Here is a 26,835-nt window from a genome sequence, read left to right as displayed (position 1 = left end):
GGGAAAGGTCCCCTTAGGGTCCATAAGGAAAGGTTATCCTATGAGGGGAGCAATCCTAGTTTTAGCACTAAATATGAGTCTGACATTTATAGCTGTATTCTGTCTATGTATGTGAGCCCTTAGTTCTTATGGGTTGTGCTGTAATTAATCCTTATTTATTTTTTTGTTTTGCTACACATCAGGAAAATCAGCACGTTCCACCGGTCAAAGTAAATCAAAGTGAGTGATTATAGTTAGATGTGTATGACTATAGGGAATGTTCCTATCTATAGGACACATTTTTCAGGCGATATGCCTTAAGTTTAGGGTGCTGGCACACAGTGCAGTTCTTGCATGCATTTAGGATGCCGTTTTTTATTGTAGCAAGCTGAAAATACTTAAATCATTCCCATTATGCAGAACACCAGGGGTTAACGAGACTGGTAACCTGGCTAAATTGAAAACTGCATCCTGAATGCATCTCAGAACTGCACTGTGTGCCCGCACCCTTAGCATTATTAAATGGCTCGAGTGCTAGTTAGTGATTGGGCCTAGAATTTGGCCACTGGATTTTGTCATGCTGTAGTCTATAGACAATTTTTTTTTCCTAGCCATTAAAAAAGTCTTGTTTGCCGATTGCCAGTTTTCCGCATAATTGGTCAAGTGGAGATCGTTTGGGTACTGTATTTCAAGAATTTGTAGTATAAATTTACTGATTCTGGAGACCTCAATGCAATCTGCAGGCAGCACGTTATAGAGGGCTACATTCTAGACCAGTGGTGGTGAACCGTTTAGAGGCAGAGTGCCCAAATTGCAACCCAAAACCCACTTATTTATCGCAAAGTGCCCACACAGCAATTTACCCTGAATACTACAGTCCAATGTAGTATATACTCCAAGTACTTTATCATTTGGCTATAATAGCCTGCCTTCATTCAGTGTGCTGCCTGTGGGGGGCATAGTGCGCTGAGGAATGGCAGGAAACGTCTAAGGCTACTTTCACACTAGCGTTAATACCGGAAAAAAACGCTTCTGTTTTGTCCCCATTCATTTTCAATGGGTGCAAAACGTAACTGAACAGAACAAATGCTCCAAAATGCATTCTGTTCCGTTCTCATACCACATGCTGCGGTTTGCTTTCCGTCCTGGGATGCGGAGCAAGACTATCTGACACAATAGAAAACGGATCCGTCCCCCATTGACTTTCAGTGGAGTTCATGACAGATCCGTCTTGGCTTAAAGATAATACAACCGGATCTGTTCATAATGGATGCAGATGGTTGTATTATCAGTAACGGAAGCGTTTTTGCTGAACCCTGCCGGATCCAGCAAAAACGCTAGTGTGAAAGTAGCCTAAGGCCTATTGGCACACCATAGACTTTTTCCAGGGTGCGGGTGCCCACAGAGAGGGCTCTGAGTGCCACCACTGTTCTAGGGCTTACAATCTTTGAGTAGTTGGCATGTGCTTTTTTTTTATTACAAGAGTCGATTTATGTTGGCATTTTGTTGGCCATTATAGCTAGCTTTCAGTGTTTTTGTTAAACTTTTTTAGGATAATCCTCTTTGTTTGTATTGACTGACAACATTTTGGACTTTTTCAATTTTTTTTGCAATATGTAACTATTTTCATAGCAGGAGTTGAATGATTGATTTTTTTAAAGTCTTTTTTTTCCCATCTGGTCTGTTCAGTGTCTCACAGAAAAAAGTACTCCATTATATATTTTCTTTACAGGACACCATGACAATGTTTCAAAAGTTTTTCCAAGCCCGCACAAAGGATCATCGTAAGTCAATGTGAATAATGGCTTCCCAGTGTGTAGGTTCTGTAAAAAACAAGAAACTGTATCAGATCTGTGCTGCTTACATCCCTAAGGCCTCTTTCACATGGGCATCGCGCGTGCGGGACGGATAGGATGCGGCATGTTTGGTACCCAGACCCGAACCCTGACTTCTTCCCAGAAGTTCGGGTTTGGGTTAGGTGTTGTGTAGATTTGATTATTTTCCCTTATGACATGGTTATAAGGGAAAATAATAGCATTCTTAATACAGAATGCTTAGTAAAACAGGGATGAAGGGGTTAAAAAAATATTAACTCGCCTCATCCACTTGTTCATGCAGCCCGGCTTCTCTTCTTTCATCTTTGAGGACCTGGGAGGAAAAGGACCTTTGGTCACTGTGCTCATCACATGATCCATCACCATGGTGATGGATCATGTGATGGATCATGTGACGTCACCAAAGGTCCTTTTCCTGCCAGGTCATCAAAGAAGAAGAAGAAGAAAGAAGAGAAGCCGGGCTGCGCGAACAAGTGGATGATTTTTTTATTTTTTATTTTTTTTTACCCCTCCATCCCTATTTTACTAAGCATTCAGTATTAAGAATGCTAATATTTTCCCTTATGGAAATGAATGGGTCTGGATTCAGTGCGGGTGCAATGCGTTCACCTCACGCATTGCACCCGTGCGGAAAACTCGCCCATGTGAAAGAGGCATAAGGCTAGTTTCACACATGCACTAAAGCTGTCTGGCAGAGGAACAGCCTGCCCCAGAGTTCACCATATCCGCCAGGCCCCATTGACTATAGTGGGATCCAGCCGGTTTCCAGCATGAGCATCGGGTTTCAGCTGGAAAAAAATTAGTACACGCACCGGTATTTGTCTGGCCGAAACCTGGTATTTATGCCAGAAGCCTAACGAATTCCCGTTGGATCCCATTATGGTCAATGGGCTCCAATGGTGTCACATCCCTATCCAGCTAGACCGGATACGGTGAACTCAGTTTTTTTTTTGTCAGATAGCTTTAGCGCATGTATGAAAGGAAGATTAAACGATGGGTATACCGTACATGTACAGGATATGCAATTGTTTGTGGATTTCTGTATTAGTAAGCTGCTTCTGCTGAGTTGCAATTTCTTTTTATCACAGTTTTACTAAATAGATACCTACCAAAATTCAACATCTAAAACTAGCTAGAAAACAGACTGTCGTGAAGGTTTTATGAACTCTAAAATATTAAGGGCTCTTTCACACTTGCGTTCTTTTCTTCCGGCATAGAGTTCCGTCGTCGGGGCTCTATGCCGGAAGAATCCTGATCAGTTTTATCCTAATGCATTCTGAATAGAGAGAAATCCGTTCAGGATGCATCAGGATGTCTTCAGTTCCGGAACGGAACGTTTTTTGGCCGGAGAAAATACTGCAGCATGCTGCGCTTTTTGCTCCGGCCAAAAATCCTGAACACTTGCCGCAAGGCCGGATCTGGAATTAATGCCCATTGAAAGGCATTAATCCGGATCCGGCCTTAAGCTAAACGTCGTTTCGGCGTTTAGCTTTTTCTGAATGCTTACCATGGCTGCCAGGACTTTAGCGTCTTGGCAGCCATGGTAACCAAAGTCCTGGCAGCCATGGTAAAGTGTAGTGGGGAGCGGGGGAGCAGTATACTTACCGTCCGTGCGGCTCCCGGGGTGCTCCAGAGTGACGTCAGGGCGCCCCATGCTCATGGATGATGTGTCGCATGGATCACGTCATCCATGCGCATGGGGCGCTCTGACGTCATTCTGGAGCGCCCCGGGAGCCGCACGGACAGTAAGTATACTGCTCCCCCGCTCCCCACTACTACTATGGCAACCAGGACTTTAATAGCGTCCTGGGTGCCATAGTAACACTGAACGCATTTTGAAGACGGATCCGTCTTCAAATGCTTTCAGTTCACTTGCGTTTTTCCTGATCCGGCGTGTAATTCCGGCAAATGGAGTACACGCCGGATCCGGACAACGCAAGTGTGAAAGGGCCCTGAACCGAATACTTGGGGAGGGTAGTTTAGTAACATCACTTGAGAAGATTTTGTACTTTTGACTCCTTAATGAGACAAGTTATGTAAACTGGGGATCACTCAGCAGTGGCATTACTGAGAACGAAGAGCCCCAGATTCCCATTCTTGGCCGGACAGTGGGATAAGACATGAATGTGAGGGTGGAAATGTGTATAGCAGAGTACGATGCTTGTAGAAAGATGCCACATGGTCATCTCCAGTCTGAGGAAACAGATTTGGGCCTCTTATTCTTGCCAAAGTTCAGACCCTCACCTAACTACAGTAACTGAGCGGTCATCAAATTTTATAACTTAAAATAGGCTGAAGTTGTACCTTTTCCCTATCTATGGCTATGTGGTCAGCAAATTTAAAATGTAGCATTTCTGTAAAAAAATTCCTAATTCCCTTTTGTGTTGTTCTGCTTATTTTGCAGTTGATATTTTGTGCTTATAAAAAAAAAGTGCATGGAAACTGTCAGCAAGCAGGATAGCTGTTGCTTACAGAAGAAAGATAAAATGAAACCATCTTTGAAAATAAACTACACTTAAAAATACAACAGATTACTTGATGAAAAAACCAACCAAAAATGTGAGAGCAGCAAAAGCTGTAGATGGATAGGGTAGGATTGATGGAGGGACGGGGTAGGATTGATGGAGGCAAGATGTTAAGTAATTGCTAGGAAACCCAAAGTAACATATCCCGCAGAATATACTGACATGAAGTATGCATCTCTTGCTTTGAGGGTAGGCTTTATCGCATTCAAAACAATGGCACTAAAACAGTAGGAGAACATATGCAGATTTACTTTTAATGTAATAGATGCTTATTAGAGGGACTTGCTAATCTACATCAAAGTTTGTTTTTCTTGGATTTAGCATGTTGGAAGATGACCTTCAGATCAGCGACAGTGAGGACAGTGATGATAATGAAGAGGAGGAGGAGGTAAGTCACCAAGAGCAAATTTTTAAGAGTTTCCATTAAAATTTATTTTTTGAAAAAACGAACACATCAACCTGAGATGGCGAATGGCATCACTGCTGAGAGAGGAGTATGTTCTGTTACCAGGCATGGTTGCTTATCTCATATAAGAAGTAAAGATTAAATGGTCAGACGGTCCTGTTGAAATTGGCAGCTTTATCTGAACTATGGCTACCCTAAGGTTACAATGTATGGCAGCCAAGGTTGTCAAACAGCATTTCCCTAGTAGCCAGTTTGAGGGACCAGTAAACTTTCATGTAGGCATGTCATGGGTAGGATCTCCTTCCTACACATACATGGGCATGATGATGATCACATGTGATCTTCTGCTGAAGGACGGCTGTGACTGACAGCCATTCTCCATCACTTACGGCCAGGATTGTTGAAAACTCAGTTGCCGCTTGATGAAACTTTTCTATACCACAATCTATGCAGATATAGAGTTTTGTGGCAAAAGGTTCAGTAAAACTTGTGTATTATACATTTAAATTCCTTCTCGTTCTGGGCTTTGAAGACAAGGAGGAGGTCCTATCAGTGACTGACAGCCTTCCCTCTATGACTGTGTATACAGAGATAGTTGTCAGTCACTGACTGAAGACAAGGAGGAGGTCCTATCAGTGACTGACAGCCTTCCCTCTATGACTGTGTATACAGAGATAGCTGTCAGTCACTGACTGAAGACAAGGAGACGGTCCTATCAGTGACTGACAGCCTTCCCTCTATGACTGTGTATACAGAGATAGCTGTCAATCACTGACTGAAGACAAGGAGACGGTCCTATCAGTGACTGACAGCCTTCCCTCTATGACTGTGTATACAGAGATAGATGTCAGTCACTGACTGAAGACAAGGAGACGGTCCTATCAGTGACTGACAGCCTTCCCTCTATGACTGTGTATACAGAGATAGCTGTCAGTCACTGACTGAAGACAAGGAGACGGTCCTATCAGTGACTGACAGCCTTCCCTCTATGACTGTGTATACAGAGATAGATGTCAGTCACTGACTGAAGACAAGGAGGAGGTCCTATCAGTGACTGACAGCCTTCCCTCTATGACTGTGTATACAGAGATAGCTGTCAGTCACTGACTGAAGACAAGGAGGAGACGGTCCTATCAGTGACTGACAGCCTTCCCTCTATGACTGTGTATACAGAGATAGCTGTCAGTCACTGACTGAAGACAAGGAGACGGTCCTATCAGTGACTGACAGCCTTCCCTCTATGACTGTGTATACAGAGATAGATGTCAGTCACTGACTGAAGACAAGGAGGAGGTCCTATCAGTGACTGACAGCCTTCCCTCTATGACTGTGTATACAGAGATAGCTGTCAGTCACTGACTAATGACAAGGAGGAGGTCCTATCAGTGACTGACAGCCTTCCCTTTATGACTGTGTATACAGAGATAGCTGTCAGTCACTGACTAATGACAAGGAGACGGTCCTATCAGTGACTGACAGCCTTTCCTCTATGACTGTGTATACAGAGATAGCTGTCAGTCACTGATAGGACCACCTCCTTGACTTCAAAGCCCAGAATGAGAACAGATATAAATGAATAAATTAAGTTTTTTACTGACTGACTTCCCATAAAACTACATACCAATCGGCTCAGCTAATGCTCTTTCATTATGGAGGTGCTCAATACTATGCAGTAGTTGTGGGGAGCGGTAAATACAGCACTCTTGGTATGGGCTGTACTCCCTGCTCCCTGTTCCTCTCTGGGTGCTGCGCTGCACGGTCCTGACTGCATGCAGTGTCAGGTCATAGTGCAGCATGGGCCCAGAGAAAAACTGAAAGCAGGAGGATGTTCTTTTAATTATTTTTGGTCTGATCTGAGGTCTGATGAGAGAATTTTTTTTTTCTAATTTTCATCCTCTACAACCTAGGTGCGTCTTATAATCCGGGGCATCTTATAAAGAATAAAAAATGGTAGTTTTGTGGGGGGGAAAAAATCTGCAAAATGTGAAATGTATTTATTTATCTCTTCTCAATCGATTCTTCTGCTCTAAAACTTGCTGCCTACAGATTAGACATGCATTTTCATGGTGACGGGTGATTACGTAATAAAATTTTATAAAGCATTTTTTCTTCCGCAGATCACTGAAAAACCACTTTCTTCTGCACCATCAAGGTACTTGTGTACATATTTTCTACCATATATGTGCACACTTATTTGTGCATAGAACAATTATTTCGCTTTTCTTGAAATGTGGTTACAATAAATAGGAGCAGAATTTTGAAACCTAATATTTTCTTGAAGCGTACGTAAATTTTTAAGAATAAGCTGCCATTTGTGTGAGGAACACCATATCTGACCATTACGTGACTTGTATCTGGCATTTTTGGCAGTTTTCTGCTTTGCAGGCTGCATGTGTAATTAGCTGTCCCAGAGGTGGTGGAGTGGAGACTAGCTGTATTCCGGAGACAGATTTTTATGCCAGAATTGGGCCAAAATATTGGTACAAGATGGTGCATCTTAGGCCCTGCCACTTTTAATTAAAGCTCCACCCTTTTTGAGCATGTTGGAAAAAAGAAACACTAGATCAGGGGTCGGAAATAGGGATGAGCGAATCAACTTCGGATGAAACATCCGAAGTTGATTCCCATAATACTTTGAATACTGTATGGAGCGAGTAGGGCGGTTGCCGGTATCGAAATATCGATACTCAATCGATACTTTTGTCCCGGTATCAATACGATACTGGGATTTGACATTTATCGATACTAGGCTGCACTACTGCGCAGCCTAGCATCAGAGAACATGGAGCGCACTGCTGTCAGCAACACAGGGGAGCAGGAGTCACTCTCTCTCCCTTCCCCCCTGTGCCGCTGCTGCCAATAAGAAGTGAGAGGGGCGGAGGAGGGGCGGGCGCACTGTGCCACCAATGATAGTTAACGTTTAATACAAATTTAGGTGCCGGCAGCAGAATCACACAGCCGGCACCCTGCCTCTGACCGGGAGCTGCGATCAGCGGCAGTTAACCCCTCAGATGCGGCAGATACAATCAATAGATACTCAATTAATACTTTTGTCCCAGTATCGATACGATACCGGGATTTTACATTCATCGATACTAGGCTGCGCTACTGCGCAGCATAGCATCAGAGAACATGGAGCGCCGCGCTGCTGTTAGCACGCGCCATGTTCCCTCAGCATCATCGGGGAGAAGGAGTCACTCTCTCCCTCCCCCCAGGCAGCTCCCTGTCAGATGCAGGGTGCAGCTATGTGATTCTGCTGCTGGCACCCGCCTCCTGTATTAAAGGTTAATTATCATTGGTGGTGCAAACCCCAGTATTAAAATCATTGGTGGCACAGTGCGCTCCCCCCCCCCCCCCCCCAAGTAATGAAATCATTGGTGGCAGTGGCCACAGGGTCCCCTCCTCCTCATTGGTGGCAGTGGCATCTTCTGTTCGGAGCCCAGCAGTGTAATCCTGGGGCTCTGATTGGTTACCATGGCAGCCAGGATGCTACTGAAGCCCTGGCTGCCATGGTAAGCTCCCTGCTGCTGTGTGCACAAAGCCCAGGGCAGCAGGGAGAGTGTGAAGTCCTATTCACCCTAACAGATCTCTATTAGGGTGAATAGGACAAGGGATGAAAAGATCCCAGGTTCTAGCCCCTAAGAGGGCTAATAGTTATTAAATAAAAAGTAAATAAATAAATAAAATTAAGTATAAATCACCCCCTTTCCCAATTTTACATATAATATATATATAAACAATAAATAAATAAACATATCACATATTGCCACGTCTGAAAATGCCAAACTATTATAATATAAAAAAAATCTCCTATGCGGTGAACGGCGCCATTTTTTAAAATAAGGAATGCACGTGGCGTCTTATTTTATTTCTTCTAATGGTATAGAGTATCGCAATACTTTTTTATGGTATCGAAATCGAATAAAAAATTTAAAATCGCAACAACCCTAGGAGCGAGTGCTCCGTACAGTATTAGAATGTATTGGCTCCTATGAGCCCGAAGTTATTTGTAGTTTTTGAACAGCTGGTGGAGTGCTGGAGGTTGCTGATTAGTATATACCGTAGTCTTTAGATGACTTCTGTTTGCTAGTTTGTGTAGTAGAAGAGTCATTGAAAGTCCCTGTGTGTTTTGCCCATAATGTCTGAAATGTTAAAAATATAGAGAAATGATTCGGTATTAGGTATTGGAAGTGTATTATCATTCTTATAACATATTTGAGCACTCATTTATCTTTTTTTGATGGGTGATTGTCTTCATATTGCTTGGATTCCTTGAAGCTTTTAACATTGCCTGGGTTACATTTGTTCTAAATTCCTAACTTATTGTATATGTTTCGATATTAGGACCGACGGTTGTTTGCACCATGTATGTTTTTATTTAATTTTTTCATTTTACTTTTAGTTTGATATTATTTCACATTACATGAAGTAGGGCAAATTAAATGATTTAGGCCTCATGCACATGACCGTTGTTTTGGTCCGCATCCGAGCCGCAGTATTTGCAGCTTGGATGCGGACCCATTCACTTCAATGGGGCCGCAAAAGATGCGGACAGCACTCCATGCGCTGTCCGCATCCGTTGCTCCGTTCCGTGGTCCACGGTCCGTTTTGCGGACAAGAATAGGCAGTTATATCAATGGCTGTCCGTGTCGTTCCGCAAATTTCAGAACGCACACGGACGCCATCCTTGTTTTGCGGACTGCAAAACACACAATGGTCGTGTGCATGAGGGCTTAGTCAGGGTTTCCATAAGGCAGCCATTGTATGGCTATGGGCTGCTGTTGTGCCCTGCACAAAGACCAATAGTCGCACGAGTTTGAATGAAGGTAATACCTCGGTTAACACAAATTCTTGGGTGGGGTTTTGGCTGCAAACTGTTGCCTCAAGGTAAGCCGGCCTGAGTATTATATGATTAATCTGAGATGCAGTATTGTCTGAGAACAGTGATGAAAACTTGTTATGTGTATTTTGTAACTTCTTCAGAAAAGAAAATGTATTCTTGTTAAGTTGCTTAGGTTTCACACTCTATTAGGTTTGAGGAAACTTAAAAAAAATAAAAAATAAATAAAAAAATTTAAATTGATCTATGAAGTAAACTGTTGGTTTAAATACAATGTCTTTATTTCATCTATATTAAAAATCTAAATTGCACATCCTGAAGAAATGTTACGCGTTTCGATCCTGTGCTGCATTGTTGGACCTGACATACGTTACTGGAGCGGTCATTCACATGCGTTGAGTGTGGGAACGCTGTCATGGACCTTGTCATGTTTCGTTTTGGCTCCCTGGCAGTATGGAAATTAGATACGTTTCAACACACTGTACCAGACAGTGACTCATGTGTCTGAGAGGGCGGTATTGCTGGGGGTAGTTGTTCCGATTTGGAATGTTTAGTTATAGCAGATGTTCACAGATTGGTTATTAGTCTGAATGAAGCAGTAGGATGATTATTATTATATTTTTTTTTAAGTCAAAGGGTGTTTTAAAATGTTGTATTTTGTGCTTATGACCCATGATTGAGGGGGAGAGAAAAAATAGATATTGATGCTAAGTGCTTTATTAGGGTGAAATGATGTCGGCCATGATGTTTTCCCATTTGTCCCATGGTGTTCTTGACTTCAAATCCACAGGATAGATGGCTGTCTTGTCAGTAAAGTTTTCCTTGTTTGTAACATAAGATCAATAGAATTTTAGACATAACCCTCTTGCCAGTACAGATCCTAATGGTTAGTATACATAAGATAATGTATTTGCAGGTCACCTCACAATCATTTTATAATTTTCATTACCAGTGTTGTGCAGTCTCATGTGGACAGCGTGGCCTCAGCACATTCCAGCGGCATGGAGATGGAAGGAAGCGAGAGCGACAGCTCTTCAGACTCAGAAAGTGACAGCGGTTCAAGTGACAGTGAGGTGCCACCACCACCACGGAGATCTCCTAGTCCAGTGGTAATACTTTAGGATTAGTAATCTGCCTTGATATCCCCTTAGGATGCTCTAACTTATGATAAGGCACAAGCCCTGTCATAAATTAGGCTGCTTTTTGACAGGGCTTGTGCCTCATCATAAGTTAGAGCATCCTAAGGTGGCGTCCTCCTGCAGTCTGTGAGGCTCAGAGCTGCCGTAGATTTCTGCCCCAGAAATAAATTTGTCAAGGTTGCTGGCTATACCCCCTCTCCCACACCCCTTTATGGAAGTTGGCGAGGGTGGTGTAAAATCCATGAGATACATATTTTTGGAAAAGTTTGGGACTTTTTAAGGCCACTTTTCAGGCACAAGGGAGATGATAAATATTCCCTTCCTCCCCCATACGGCTTTCTTATTATTTTTCATTGGATCAGATTTTTTATTTTTTTTTGAGTGGTTATTTAGGGGAAAATGGTCAGAGAAAACCCTTTTCTAATTGTTTCAATTTCTGTTTTATGGTAACTTGTTTGATCAATAATTTCTATCCCCATAATAATTCCTGATAGCAGGTGCCAAACCAGCATTCTGTCCTGGTAGCTTTTGCAGTTCGCCACTAGTCCTTTCTTGGCAATGGTAAACCCCTTTTAAGCCTCCTTATGAGCTTGGTTAATATAATATACTGTTACTAACTTGCTCTCGTTGTATTGCAGCATGACACTTCATCTACTGGCATTTGGCAGTTGGGGAACTTTTTGGTCAAACCTGCACCTCTAGCTGAGAACCATAGTACTACAGATAATGAACAAGAAAGCCATTGGGAGAGTAAAGAACATGACTGTCTTTCACCTCCGCCCCATGAATCTCCAAAGACTGAGCCTCAACACAATGTGGATCTATGGACTTCTCAGGAAGACATTGAGAACAAACCCACCTTTCCAGATTCCCCAATATCCAGTGAAACTGTTACTCCTAGGCAGACTGTTGGTATAAAACATCCCAGAAGGCCTGTGAAGGCCTCTTTTCAAGAGGAGCCAAAGGGTGGTCTTACTGTGGAAAGTGAACCTGCTCCATACAGATCGCGAGACCAGCCCTCCAAAGAAAAGCCAACTGTGAAAACGAAAATCAAAACCAAATCAAATGAATACAAGGAACCAAATGCAAGCAGTGCACATCCAAATGAAAAAAAGAAGCACAAGAGCTCTCACCACAGTAGTAGCACCAAAAAGTGTCCAAGTACTCAAACAGACAAACCGCAAAGTGCCCCTTCCCACTTACAATCCCACCCTGTTCCAAAGGTGCACATTGAAAGCAAAAGCAACCACAGGACTAACACGTCTCATCCTGCTGTTGTTGTGCGCGAGGACTGTCATAGGGACAAAGTGTTATTACCCATAGGGGAGAACAGATTACTGCCAGCAGTGAAGAGTGGCCACAAATCTCTAGCTCTAGTTGTCAAAATAGAATTGTCACTGCTATCTAGGATCCCAGGATCATCTAGTAAAAAGAGTCACTCAAAGAATAAGGTGGGCAGTCACAGTTCTCACCACAAGGAGAGGTCTGAGAAGACACACACTCACAGCAAAGAGCACACAAAGAGAAAGGTGAGGCTGTCACTTGGGCACACTGCCTGTTTAATCTGCATGTGACCGTTAGTGACCGTTAATGACCGTATGCAGTCTAGTTTTAGTCTACCTGAAATGGATGTACATTGTTTTGGGAATACGACAAGCGCTTGAATAAAATGGGTGAGCCCATTGGTTATTGTGGTCAGAATGGGCAATATGGTCTTCATTCTTGTCACGGATGATGGATCCATACCCTCTTGTCATTGTTTGGGTGTTTCGACATACAGTAGTTCTTAGTTCTACTAGATTGAAACATAGGAAGATTGTGAAGCCTTAGAGTTTAGGGAAGTTTCAGTTCTAGTAGAAGCTTCCCTAATTGATAAGCAGGAAACATTTAGTGTAATCTTCACTCACTGTAAGTTTATATACCATCTGGATGAAATATTTTCTTTGTCGTTTGAGTTGTGCCTTTATATTAAATAATGAAGGACACTGCACTGCTTTATCCAATAGATTAAATACCACCAGCTACGTCTGAATGCTTAAAAAGACCCTGTCACCATGAAATGCAGCGCAGTCTGCAGGAAGCATGTTATAGAGCAGGTGAAGCAGATAGATATAGTTTTGTCAGGAAAATTCAGTAAAACTTGTAGTTTGTACATTTAAATCTCTGCTCTTTCTGAGTTCAGTTGTACATGGGGGAGGTCTTATTAGTGATTGACAGCTAAATATACACACTTAGGCCACGTTCACATCTGCCTTGTGAACTCTGGCAGTGTGTTCTGGACCACTGCATCCGGCGAAGCCACCATGCACTGCCGGTTCCACATTCACTTTAATGAGTTCCAGCGGGGATCCAGACACTTTTTGGCATATATGCCAGCTTTCGGTTAGACAGAAAATGCTGTGTATTATATTTTGTCCAGCCAAAATCCGGATACAGTGACTGGAACAGAGTCCTGAAGTTCACAACGCTGATGTCAACCCGGCCTTACACATGGAATGCTGTCAGTCACTGATAGCTGTACACAGGGGAGGTGTTATCAGTGATGGCATTCTCTGTCTAAGTGTATATACAAAGATAGCAGTCAGTCACTGATAGTTGTACACAGGGTAGGTGTTATCAGTGATTGATAGCATTCTCTGTGTAAGTGTGTATACATAGCTGTCAGTCACTGATGGCTGTACACAGGGGAGGTGTTATCAGTGATTGATAGCATTCCCTGTGTGTGTATACATAGCTGTCAGTCACTGATAGTTGTACACAGGGGAGGTGTTATCAGTGATTGATGGCATTCTCTGTGTAAGTGTGTATAGATAGCTGTCAGTCACTGATAGCTGTACACAGGGGGAGCTGTTATCAGTGATTGATGGCATTCTCTGTGTAAGTGTGTATACATAGATGGCTGTCAATCAATGATAGCTGTACACTTGATGAAGTCCAGTACTGTACTGTTGGGTAGATTCATGCTAATCCAGCAGTGTGTATTTTGTTACTATACTAGCAAATTTTCTGTTATGTCCTATGTTAAAGTGATTGCTGTGGCCCCAGTGATCAGACACTTATCACCTATTCTGGTGATAGGCGATAAATGTCAAATTTGGAAAACCACTTTACGTTTGAGTTCAGTTTTCAGTGTCTGGCAGTAGCAAGCGGGTAAGAGCCGAAACCATGAGTCATGTGCATAGTGTACGAAATCAGTGGCTTTTACACAGGGCTGTGGAGTCGGTAGATAAATGCTCCAACTCAGACTCCTCCGTTTTTGGTACTTCTGACTCCCCGACTCCGACTCCTCTGTATTTAATATGCAACTGTATTTTATACATTCCTTGAAGGAAAGAAAGGCAACATACGGCTGTTCCACCAAGTTCTTCTAAGCTCTTATAGCAGAGAGAGGTAGTTGGGCAGAAGCTGCTGCCTTCTCTTTTGTGTGCTGATCTTCTGCTGAAGATAGGGCAATGGGAGGATCCAGGAAGGGCCAGGGGAAGGGGCATTTATTGTAAAGCATGATTTCCCTAGTAGAATCCCATAGTCATGTTTAAAGTTTAAAGGGTTTCTACCACCTCATTTTGACCTAATTAGCTCTCAGATACTAGCGATCTGCTAGTGTCTGATCTACCTAACAATGCTATTCTCAGACCTGTGTGTGGATCCGTTTCACTAAAAACGAACTTTTATTAATATGCTAATAAGCCTCTAGGTGCTATGGGGGCGTCTTTTCAGCACCTAGAGGCTCGGTCTACTCACATTATATGCCGCCCCGCTCGTCCGTTAAGCCCGCCCATCTCCTCTTGAATGCCATCCTCCATCTGAGCCAGTGGACGAATTCTCGCGCCTGCGCCGTGCGCGTCTGTATTCGGCGCAGGCGCAGTGAATGTCTGACCGCTGCCTGCACAGACATCTCGGTCATCGGCGCAGGCGCAGTGGAGATGTCTGTGCAGGGAGCGGTCAGACATCGCCTGCGCCGAATACAGACGCGCACGGCGCAGGCGCGAGAATTCGTCCGCTGGCTCAGATGGAGGATGGCATTCAAGAGGAGATGGGCGGGCTTAACGGACGAGCAGGGCGGCATACAATGTGAGTAGACCGAGCCTCTAGGTGCTGAAAAGACGCCCCCATAGCACCTAGAGGCTTATTAGCATATTAATAAAAGTTCTTTTTTTAGTGAAACGGATCCACACACAGGTCTGAGAATAGCATTGTTGGGTAGATCAGACACTAGCAGATCGCTAGTGTCTGAGAGCTAATTAGGTCAAAATGAGGTGGTAGAAACCCTTTAAGCTAACAATCTGAGTTTACAAGTTTTTATAGCCTTAGCTGAATGACAGCAGTTTTTCAAATGGTTTACAGCTTCAGTCTGGAGGAGCAATGTATGTATGATTGGTTACCGCTACATGCCATACCCCTGTTTCTGCTGCCCAGAAACGATGATTGAGGTGTCCGCGCCAAAGATCATTTCAGCCAATGAACAAGCATTTTCATATTCGCTGAGTGATCTGCAGCTCCTTTTCCATGGGTAGATTATCGGGAACAAGCATTCATATGAACGTTCATTCTAGTAAATCCACCATTAGTCTCCTAATATGTTTTAAGCTTCAGACCATCCACCAACCTGAACGATGACTGTCTCAGTATTTTGTGTCTACCTATTGCCTTCCTTTCTTCAGGAAACTTGCTGTCAGTTCTTCAAGGAAACACGCTAAAGATTCTTCTCTCTAATTCTTGTCTAAACTGTTGATGAAACTTTCAAGCATTTTTTTTTAAACTTATTGGATACTACTTTTGCCTAATATTATAGAATATGCTGGATTTACTTTGGATATGGGACAGGTTTCATAATTCGTATATTTCACATTATATTCCTTTCCAATATCATGTTCCCCCATGCTTGCAATGCATCTCCCTAAGCTGCACAGGGCAGGCAGACTGGAAAAGATGACAATCTAACTTTCGTCTGTGAAAATGTTTTTCAGTCTGGTCTAATGTGCCGACTCTTCAGGCTTCAGTATAAATGAATGCGGTGCCTGTGCACGGCCCATACATATGTCACTCCTAGGGGAAGTGCAGTCTGCATACAATCCTTTGTGAGTGTGTCTCATTTTGTTCTTCGATATGTCTACAGAAATCAAAAACAGATCCCCCCCCCCCCCCCTTTTTTTAAATATTTTTTGTCAAGTCTGGCAGTGAAATATTTCATTCTACTCTTCAGAACCAGTTAATTTTACTCTGATTGGGGCATCCTTAGACATACCTGGGTAGATTTTAATTTAGATCATATATACCTAGATCAGGCAGTCTAAAAATGCACCAGATTTATCACAGGGGCTCAGGCTGGATGATACATTTGGTGCAGGAACAGACACTTTTGTCTGCCTTTATACAATCTATTGGTTGGCTTACTTTGCAACTTCCTAGCCACAATCCTACTGTGAGCTTGGTGGCTCAGTCTAAAACTCTTGTCATATTTCGTGACCAGATTTAGGTGCAATCAGATTAGTAAATGTGGGCCACTGTTCTTGAGAACGGTATCAGAATGCCTGATCTTAAAGGGGGGGGGGGGGGTTCCAAATTTATAAATTTTTTTACACTTATCCCAGAACAAGAGGCTGTATTAAAGAAAGAAAAAACCCTATTCACCTGTTAATTACCTCACTGCTCCACCCTAACTTTTGGGCCATTCATCAATCATGTTGCCACTGTAGCCAATAACTGGCCTCAGCGGTCAGATGAGCAAGAATGGCACATGACCGCTTAGGCCAGCGGTTCTCAACCTAGGGGTCGCGACCCCTTTGGGGGTCGATCGGCCCTTTCCGGGGGGTCGCCTGAGGCTTCCTATTAGGGCTGCACGATTGTAGCGTTACATTACCCTACCTCGTGAGATTTCCCTACCTCCTGACTTCCCGTCGCACTGCTAATGACGTGAGGAGGCGTTCCTGAGTTTTGACGATTTGCGCATGCGCAAACCGACAGTTTATAGAAAATCTCAGCGGAGTTCAGCTTCACACCGGGACACTGCGCATGCGCCGGCCGGAGTTAGCCGCGCTTGCGCACTGGGCCGTAATATTTCCCTACTAAGGCTCTCCTGCGCATCCGCAGTGTCCCGGTGTAAAGCTGAACTCCGCTGAGATTTTCCATAAACTGTCGGTTTGCGCATGCCGCAGATCGTCAAAACTCAGGAACGCCTCCTCACGTCATTAGCAGTGCGACAGGAATCAGGAGGTAGGGAAATCTCACGAGGTAGGGTAGTATAACGCTACAAATAGGAGAGAGATTGTTTCACACAGGAGTAACATACTTTACACGCAAAGACAGTTATGTGCGCAGTTTAGGACACATGAGGGGACACATAGGGCCATGAGGGGGACCAGCATAAGATGCTATATGTCTTATGCTGCCCCCCCCCTCATGGCCCTATGTGTCATAGCACAGATCCACCCCATAACAGTGCCATCCACAGGTCCCCCATAACACTGTCCTCCACAGATCCCCCATAACAGCGTCCTCCACAGATCCCCCATAACAGCGTCCTCCACAGATCCCCCATAACAGCGTCCTCCACAGATCCCCCATATAACAGCGTCCTCCACAGATCCCCCATATAACAGCGTCCTCCACAGATCCCCCATATAACAGCGTCCTCCACAGATCCCCCATATAACAGCGTCCTCCACAGATCCCCCATATAACAGCGTCCTCCACAGATCCCCCATATAACAGCGTCCTCCACAGATCCCCCATATAACAGCGCCCTCCACAGATCCCCCACAACACAGCGCCCTCCACAGATCCCCCACAACACAGCGCCCTCCACAGATCCCCCACAACACAGCGCCCTCCACAGATCCCCCACAACACAGCGCCCTCCACAGATCCCCCACAACACAGCGCCATCCACAGATCCCCCACAACACAGCGCCATCCACAGATCCCCCACAACACAGCGCCATCCACAGATCCCCCACAACACAGCGCCATCCACAGATCCCCCACAACACAGCGCCATCCACAGATCCCCCACAACACGGCGCCATCCACAGATCCCCCACAACACGGCGCCATCCACAGATCCCCCACAACACGGCGCCATCCACAGATCCCCCACAACACGGCGCCATCCACAGACCCCCCACAACACGGCGCCATCCACAGATCCCCCACAACACGGCGCCATCCACAGATCCCCCACAACACGGCGCCATCCACAGATCCCCCACAACACGGCGCCATCCACAGATCCCCCACAACACGGCGCCATCCACAGATCCCCCACAACACGGCGCCATCCACAGATCCCCCACAACTCGGCGCCATCCACAGATCCCCCATAACTCGGCGTCATCCACAGATCCCCCATAACTCGGCGTCATCCACAGATCCCCCATAACTCGGCGTCATCCACAGATCCCCCATAACTGTCATACCCAGCCGCGTCAGCGGCTCATATGGGAAAATGTAATGGTTGGGGGTCACCACAACATGAGGAACTGTATTAAGGGGTCACGGCTTTAGAAAGGTTGAGAACCACTGGCTTAGGCCAACGATTAGCTGCAGTAGTCACATGAATGGCACATGACCACAGCAGGCCCAGAGGGGAACAGAGTGGGGAGATATTTAGTAGGTTTTATTTTTTAAAACTCTAAGAAAATCCTTTTAACCCCTTAGTGACCAAGCCTGTTTGGGCCTTTATGACCAAGCGTTTTTCTTCCTTTTTTCATCGCGTTCCAAGAGCTATAACTTTTGTATTTTTTCGTCTATATAGCTTTATGAGGGCTTGTTTTTTACGGGACAAGTTGTAGTTTTTAATGGCGCCATTTTGGGGTACACATAACTCTGATTAACTTTTATTAACTCTTTCTGGAAGGGAGATGGGGAAAAATAGCAATACTGCCACTGCGTTTTTACATTATAAATTTTATGGCGTTCATTTTTCGGTACAAATAACATAATATCCTAATTCTCTGGGTCAGGACAATTACAGTGATACTAAATACTTATAATTTTGTTTACGTTTTAATACTTTTTTTGCAGTAAAACCCCTTTTTATTACCCAAAAAATTATTTTGCATTGCCACTTCACAAGACCCATAACTTTTTTTTAAATTTTTTTTATATGGAATTGTGTCAGGGCTTGATTTTTGAAAGACGACTTGTATTTTTCATTGGTATGATTTTGGAGTAAATGACGCTTTTTGATCGCTTGTTATTACGTTTTTTTCGGTGGAAACTAAGAATAAATTCGGAATTCTGTCTTTTTTTTTTTTTTTACGGCGTTCACCATAGGGGATAATTTATGTAATATTTATGTAGTCCCGGTCGGTACGGATGCGGCAATACCAAACATATGGGGGATATTTTCTTTTTGCAATTTTTTTCATTGAAAAGCGTATTTTCAATGGGAAAAAAAAGCATATTTTTTTATTTTATGGATTTTTTTTTATTTAATAAATGTGTATTTTTTTTTCTATTTTTTTTACTACTTAATAGTCCCACAAGGGGACTATAATATACAGTATTTTGATTGCTTTTAAAATGTAATGCATTATCTCTATCTCAATAGCAATGCTATTCAAACATTGACCAGCAGGCTGCGCCAGAGAGGCACAGCCTGCCTGGAAGTAACGGAAGACAGGCTCGGGCCCTGATCGGGAAGCAAGGTAAGCTTCCTAACACATCAGCACCCCGCGATCGCATTTTCGGGGTGCTGATGGGAGACAGAGGGAGTCCGCTCCCTCTGTCACCACTTTACATGCAGCAGGCGCCATTGCGCCCGGCATGTAAAGGGTTAAGCAGCCCGGATCGGCACTCCTGCCAGTCCGTGCTGTTAGAGCAGGGACCCTGCTCTCATGTGAGAGCCAGGTCCGCGCTCCCCGCTGCACGGGGGAGCCGTGCAGCGCTTAGACTGGGCCGCCGTAAAAACGCGGCAGCCCAGCCTAAGGCCCCTTAGTGACCGCCGTAAAAACACGTATGGGTGGTCACTAAGGGGTTAAAATCACAAGATTGTGTCATATAATAAATGGAGCATATTTTATTCTTTTTTTCATCATAGTTTGGCAGTTAATTGCCCCGGGTCTACTATGTCCATCCTAATATCAGCTCCTTTTTGAAGAATAACCTCTCGGTGCATAAACTTTGGCTGTCTACGGCTAGCCATACATATAAGTTGCTTGTCGGGCAAATGCTCATTTTACCAACTGCGATCTCTACCGAATAAGGCTAGGGAATAAGCTGCTGCCATATATCTTTGGTGGTGGCTTATCTGCACAAGCATTGGGCATGTTGAAATCCAATAGCCTAGTCCTTAGGTCCTCCAGACATCTGCCATCGGAAGAGTCATTAGATAGTTTGCCAGACTTGCTGATATCTTCTGTGTATGGCCAGCTTAAAGGGGTAATCTAGTCTGATCATTTTAAATAAAAATGTGGTTGGAGAAGGCAAAATTAACAGTGAGTTTTCACCTTGCCAATTCCCTGCTGCTGCTGTTTGGACACTGCCTAGGTCTCCCCTCTTCCCGCCACTTCCTTTTCTCTGGTTCGACAAGCAGAAAACGACTTGCTCTCAACCAATCACTGGCCAAGTCGAGTCGCCATATATTGTGTTTTACAATTTTATTTTATTCCTAGGTGGACGAGAGTGAAAAAAATGGAACACACAAAAAGTTGAAGCTCAGTGATACCAAGCCTTCCACTGCCCACAAAGAATCATCCACAAAAAAGTGAGTTTGGTACTATACAGCCTCTTTCACGGCACCAAAATTTACCACACAGTTGGGGTCATTTATTGACTGGTGAAAAGTAGAACTGGCTTAGTTGCCCATAGGAACCAATCAGATTCCTCCTTTCATTTTCTGGAGGAGCTGTCAAAAATGAAGTTCTACGTTACGCCAGTTTGATAAATGACCCCAAGTATGTGTATTATTTTTGCAAATTATCTATAAATTAAGATTAATTGCAGCACATTTTACAAAGGCAGTTGGAATTATTGCAACAGTTTCTGTTAGAAGTTAGTTGAAAAAACCACCTCTAGAGATTGCCAGTTTTGATCATTGCCGTGTATTTTCTCAAATTTGAGAGACAAAAATGCCTTGTGTATTGAGAACTACATCTTCTCATACTGGTTCCTTTTTTTTTTTTTTTTACAAATAGTTTTAGATGAAGACAATCCTAAAAGAAGGGAAGACTTGGGCTGTGTTCACATCACATTTTCCTTATATTTTTGTAGACAAGACCGCTATAAAACCATATCTGTCAGTGGAGCCACCCATTGTTCTATAAAAAAAAAAAGTTGTTTAATTTTACATATGTTTTGACTGCTTTCCACCACTACCTTTTTTTTTTTTTTAGAGGACAGAATAGTGTAGTCTACCATTCTTCTTTAACGGATACAGTAAGGTGGTACTATGAACATGGTGTGAACACACATTTATCTTTAAACTTCTGTAAAGAAGTGCCCAAATTGCACACTAGGAAGTCTGTCTGGTCTACTGGCACTCTAGAAGCTGGACCTTGGGTTTGGTTTCTCTTTTGGTCCAGCAGATAGGGTTTTTTTTTTCCCGCAGCCACACTTGTGTTCTGCACTAACCAAAAAAATGACTTGGTGTATTTAGAAAGTCCCACATTGCCAGACTACAGCAATGCTAAATAGCAATCTAAAATAATTTTCTTCTGTTTTGGTGATTTCAGCAGATATTTGAGGAGAGAAAAGACACTCGTTGAATTATTAAAACTGGTGTAAAGTAGAACGAGCTTAGTTGCCCATAGCAACCAATCAGACTCCACCTTTCGTTTCCAAAGGAGCTCTGAATAATGAAAGGTGTAATCTGATTGGTTGCTATGGGCAATTAAGCCAGTTTTCCTCTAAACCAGTTTTGATAAATCTCCCCTATAGGGTTAGTACGTTAATGCAGTGACATTCACAACAGTGGTACACACTTTTGGTAAATGGTAACTGCAGGCAGTGCCCTTGATCTCCTTATTCTTGCTTGCCAGTCATATTGGAGTAGAAGTATAGTGGAGAATTAGCTGCTGGATGAGTCGTTCCACAGGGGGTCCTGACTGCACAACCCTCAACTAGAGAGCTTACCAGACTATTCGAAAGTCAGCCCCACAGCAGATTCAGCTAAGGCAATCATCAAGGCGAAATATACGTTTTCAAGACTACCTAGGTCCCCTTTCTAGCTGAGGGTTGTGCTGTCAAGGGTGGCAGTAGCAAGCACTCATCCAGATGCTAATTTCCTGCTGCTTTTGGTGAGTAACATTGAGAGAGCAAAATATAAGTTTGTCTAAAATCTGTTATTTCCTCAGGGTGCCTAAAACCTCCTCCGAGGACATCCGTAAGGAACATCAGCAGCAGAAAGCCTCATCTCCCATACATCACACACCTAAGAAACCTGAGAAAGTGGCACAGAAAAGGCGACCGAACGAGAGCAGCACTTGTAGCCAGCAGTCCACCACAAGCACCAGTAAAAGTAGTAAAAGACCTTCTATGCCCAAAGAAAGGAAAGTGGAGGAAAAAAATACAGAAAGTTCAAAAAGCAATAAGGTATGCTTCTGTATTCAGTCATCAGCGGCAAGTGCCATCTAGTGCTTTTTGCCGATACTGGAAAACCTAAATGTACATATGCAGGACAGCAATCTGCATTGCTCTGATGTCTCTATAAATATTCAGAATCTGTTGATCTGGATCAGTGAAGCCTGTGAGATCTGTTCAGTTCCTGATGCCCGAACCATTAATCCTGGGGTGGGCAGCAGTGAGACAGTGCATCAGATCATCGCAGGAGCCCAGCACTGACTGAAGCCGACTGTAACTGTCTACATTTGGACATAACTCAGATTTTGGCCACGTAAAGGGCCACTAAAGCCAGAATCCATACACAAAGAAAGAACAACCAACAAAACGTAACATGATCTTATTTCTTTATTTGTTCTTGTTTCGATAGATATCGCCATTGCAGAACATGAAATATACAATAGAAAAGCAGTGTATTGTTCTCGCAGGCTACAACCATGTCATCCTCCCTGGCTCACGTGAAGGGGAAGAGGGAGGAAGTGTAGGGGTGGTGGTGGTTGGGTTTAGTCTGGTAAATTTTGTCTACACAGTGAGAGTGGCAGTTTTGTTGGAATCTTAGTTACTAATAGTACAGAATAAACATAGGAGGGCTGACATGTTGGGCAAGCTGGTTTGACACTCAAGGAGTGGTGGTTACCCAATGGGTATCAAATTATCAAATATATGGTTGATGCCATGCCTGCCTCATCGTGGGGAGGGGGGGGGGGGTGGTGATGGGGGTTGTGGGTAGGGATCGACTGATTATTGGTTTTACCGATATCGGCCGATATTCAGGATTTTGACCGTTATCGGTATCTATTTTGCCGATATTCCGATAACGTATAGGGAACACAGATTGCGCTGCTGTCAGCGCTCTCCGTGTTCCCTCAGCAGCACAGGGGAGAAGGAAGCAGTGTCTCCCCCTACCCCTGTGCTGCTGCTGCCACCAATGAGAGGACAGGGGACAAGAGGAGGGGCGGGGCTGTGGCCACTGCGCCACCAATGATAAGTCTCTCATTTATTCATATACAGGAGGCGGGAGCTGGCTGCAGAATCACATAGCCGGCTCCCGACCTCCATGAGCAGTAGTTAACCCCTCAGGTGCCGCGGATCGCTCATAGAGGTCGGGAGCCGGCTATGTGATTCTGCAGCCAGCTCCCGCCTCCTGTATATGAATAAATGAGAGATTTATCTTCATTGGTGGCGCAGTGTGCCCCCCACCCCAGTATTAAAAACATTGGTGGTGCAGTGCGCCCCCCACCCCCACCCCAGTATTAAAAACATTGGTGGCGCAGTGTGCCCCCCCACCCAAGCCCCCCCCAGTATTAATCATTGGTGGCAGTGGCCACAGGATCCCCTCTCCCCTGCTCCTCCGATCGGAGCCCCAGCTGTGTAATCCTAGGGCTCCGATCGGTTAGCATGGTAGCCAGGACGCTACTGAAGCCCTGGCTGCCATAGTCAGCTACCTGCTGCTGTGTGCACAAAGCACAGAGCAGCAGGGACAGTGTGAGGTCCTATTCACCCTGATAGAGATCTATCAGGGTGAATAGGATAAGGGTTCTAGTCCCTAAGGGGGCTAAAAGTTAGTAAACCCCCCCCCCCCCCCCCCCCCCCAAAAAAAACCCCAAAAAACACCAAAATATTAAATATAAATGAAAAAGAAATATTTATAAAAAAAAAAAAAAAAAAAATACACGTTAACAATAAACATATTCATTTTCAGCCTATTTGTGTAGGAATTATTTTTATTTTTATTTAAATTCACAGAATATCGGTATAAATTATCGGCTATCGGCCTGAGAGTTCACTAATTATCGGTATCGGCCCTAAAAAATCTATATTGGTCGATCCCTAGTTGTGGGTCATGAGACTAAATTGGTTATGATAAGCATCATCCTTCATTGATATGTTATTAATATCTTGCACCGCTGTCAGATGATATGCATAACGTGATATTGAATTGACAATATGCATCCATTGATGGAGAGTATGTGCATCTCATATTGTAACATGTATGTGCAATAATGTTCATGTTCTATTTTTACCTCTGAAAAAAAGAATAAAAACTATCTGATAAAAAGAAAATAAAAAATAGTACAGAATAGATTTGTAACTGTCAGCCACAGTGCCAATTGTACCAGCTCCAGTATAGTATATACAGCTGAATAGCTAATCTGCCCAGTTATGCAGTGATAATGCCTCCCTTCACCGCACAGTTGTGCAGATTGGCTTTTTTTAGCAGCTTTGGAAAGCTGGGGAGCATGTGGAGGTATATAGTATATATTCACACTTCTGATATTATATTCTTGGATATAGTGTATACAGAAAGTGTAGCCTCCATCACATCTCCCCAGAGGTGGTTACCCAGCAGTCCCAAACTGCTGAATGACAAAATTGCCTAGTTTTGTGATGATCAATCCCTCCATATATCTAGACCAACTTGCCGGTCCAGGTTCTGGAATAGCTGGGTAACAGCGCTGTAGAGCTACATTAGTGACAACCGATTATGTTGCCCTGGTACCATATGATAAATGAACACAATATTAGGATGTCATTATATGTATTTTATATAAACCGTATGTCCCCATCACCTCCCCAGAGATGGTTACCCAGGTTTCCCAGACGGCAAAATGGTAGAATAGCCTATTTTTGAATGGTAAAAAAAATCACAGTGACAAATCCTCCATGCTGTAGCATAGCTAGACCAATTTGGTATTCAGGGTCCTGGGAAAGCTTGGTAACACATGTGGGACTGTAACATGTAACTTGTAATATACTCTTATATAGCGCTGACATATTCCACAACGCTTTACAGACATTAGCATCACGCTATCCCCCAACGGAGCTCACCGTCTAAGTTCCCTATCAGTTTTTGGAGTGTGGGAGGAAATAAGAGTACCTGGAGGAAACATGGGGAGAACATACAAACTCCATGCAGATGTTTTCATTGGTCAGACTCAAATCTAGGACCCTAAATAAATCCCCCTCCTCACTCCTCAATAGTTCCATAGCTAGGCAGATTTGCCTCTCAAGATGCTGGGTAAGCTGGGTTAAAATCTTGTGGAACTGTAACAAAACTTGAGAATACTAAATCTACCAAGATACATCCCCCTTTTCACTGAATAGTGCCATAGCTAGGCATACTTGCCACTCAGGGTCCTGAGATAGCCGGGTTACAAACTCGTGGAGCTGTAATAGAATGCAGAATACTAAATTTACCATGATAAATACACCTCTCCATTAAAACATACAAATGTACCTCTCCTAAACTGCTTATGGCAGCAGTTTGGAGATCAACATGTAGACATTGGCCATGGCAGCCATGGGCCTAACATGACTGTATGTCTATTAGACACATCCTAAGGCCTCTTTCACACGAGCGTGACGGATTAGGTCCGGATGTGTTCAGGGTGCGTTAAGGAAAACTCGCACCATTTTGCAAGCAAATTCAGTTTTGTCTGCGATTGCGTTCAGTATTTTTCGCGCGGGTGCAATGCACATTGATGCGTTTTTCACGCGCGTGAGAAAAAACTGAAGGTTTACAAACAACATCTCTTCACAACTATCAGTGAAAAACGCATTGCATCCACACTTGCTTCTGGATGCAATGCGTTTTTTACGCAGCCCCATTCACTTTTTCAACGTGAAAAACGCAGAATATAGAACATGCTGTAATTTTCACACAACGCACAAGTGATGCGTGAAAAAAAAACGCTCATGTACACAGACCCATTGAAATGAATGGGTCCGGATTCAGTGCGGGCGCAATGCATTCGCATCACGCATTGCGATCGTGCAGAAAACTTGCTCGTGTGAAAGGCGACTAATAGACTGCCTGTCATTGTTGCAGTAATAGTTAATGTTAATAAGTCCTATGTCCCCCCAAAAATTGTACCAATAAAAATGACATCTCGCACCGCATAAAACTAGCCACATACAGCTACGTTAACACGAAAATGAATGGGTTTTGGCTTTTGAAATGCGGCAACATAATGAGGCATGCTATTATTGTGCAAAGTAGTTAAACATAAAACTATACAATGACAGTAACATGCTGCATGTGGCAAATTTAAAGTGCATAAAACAATGGCAGACTGATATTTATTAATTTTTTCACCCCCCCCCCCCCCCCCCCCCAATTACCACCCCAAAAAAGGTAATATGGTGTCACTTAAAAATACAATTTGCCTTTTCAATAAACAAGCCCCTCATATGGCTGAATTTACTGGAAAAAAGTTATGGCCAGGAAAAAAAAACAACCTGTTCTCCTTGGCTGAAAATACTCCTCCTTTCCGGAAAATAAAGTGCGACCTCTGTATACATATAGATATATAAAGTATAAAGATAGAGGTACATTTCAGGTCAAGTATTTGTCATCTTATTGAGACATTTTTATACACATTATAGTGCAGTACCTTTTAATTTAATATAAATATAACAGTTATGGACTAATTTTTTTATAAAAATTTCCAGGGATCTACAGAAAATAACACAAATCCTTTCCCAGTGCCTTCTTTGCCAAATGGTAATGCCAAGCCAACAAGACCTCTGCTGAAGTTTGAAGAAAAGTACG

At 43.6% G+C, this 26,835-nt stretch overlaps 1 protein-coding gene across 2 annotated transcripts in view; it reads left to right on the top strand.

Moving 5' to 3' along the window:
- The window catches only part of AFF1 (AF4/FMR2 family member 1), a 134,395-nt gene that overhangs the window by 87,085 nt on the left and 20,475 nt on the right, over positions 1-26,835 (top strand). For both annotated transcript variants that reach the window (XM_040417973.1, XM_040417972.1), the window contains exons 6-14: positions 183-219; positions 1,712-1,763; positions 4,661-4,727; positions 6,863-6,897; positions 10,538-10,694; positions 11,363-12,253; positions 20,339-20,430; positions 22,019-22,256; positions 26,736-26,830. In XM_040417973.1, the coding sequence (XP_040273907.1) occupies positions 183-219; positions 1,712-1,763; positions 4,661-4,727; positions 6,863-6,897; positions 10,538-10,694; positions 11,363-12,253; positions 20,339-20,430; positions 22,019-22,256; positions 26,736-26,830 (1,664 nt within the window). The remainder of the gene's footprint in view (positions 1-182; positions 220-1,711; positions 1,764-4,660; positions 4,728-6,862; positions 6,898-10,537; positions 10,695-11,362; positions 12,254-20,338; positions 20,431-22,018; positions 22,257-26,735; positions 26,831-26,835) is intronic.

Source organism: Bufo bufo, chromosome 2, assembly GCF_905171765.1.
Source record: "Bufo bufo chromosome 2, aBufBuf1.1, whole genome shotgun sequence".
NCBI lineage: Eukaryota > Metazoa > Chordata > Amphibia > Anura > Bufonidae > Bufo > Bufo bufo.
Note: the sequence above shows the minus strand (reverse complement) of the source record. Positions and strands in the feature narration are given on the sequence as shown.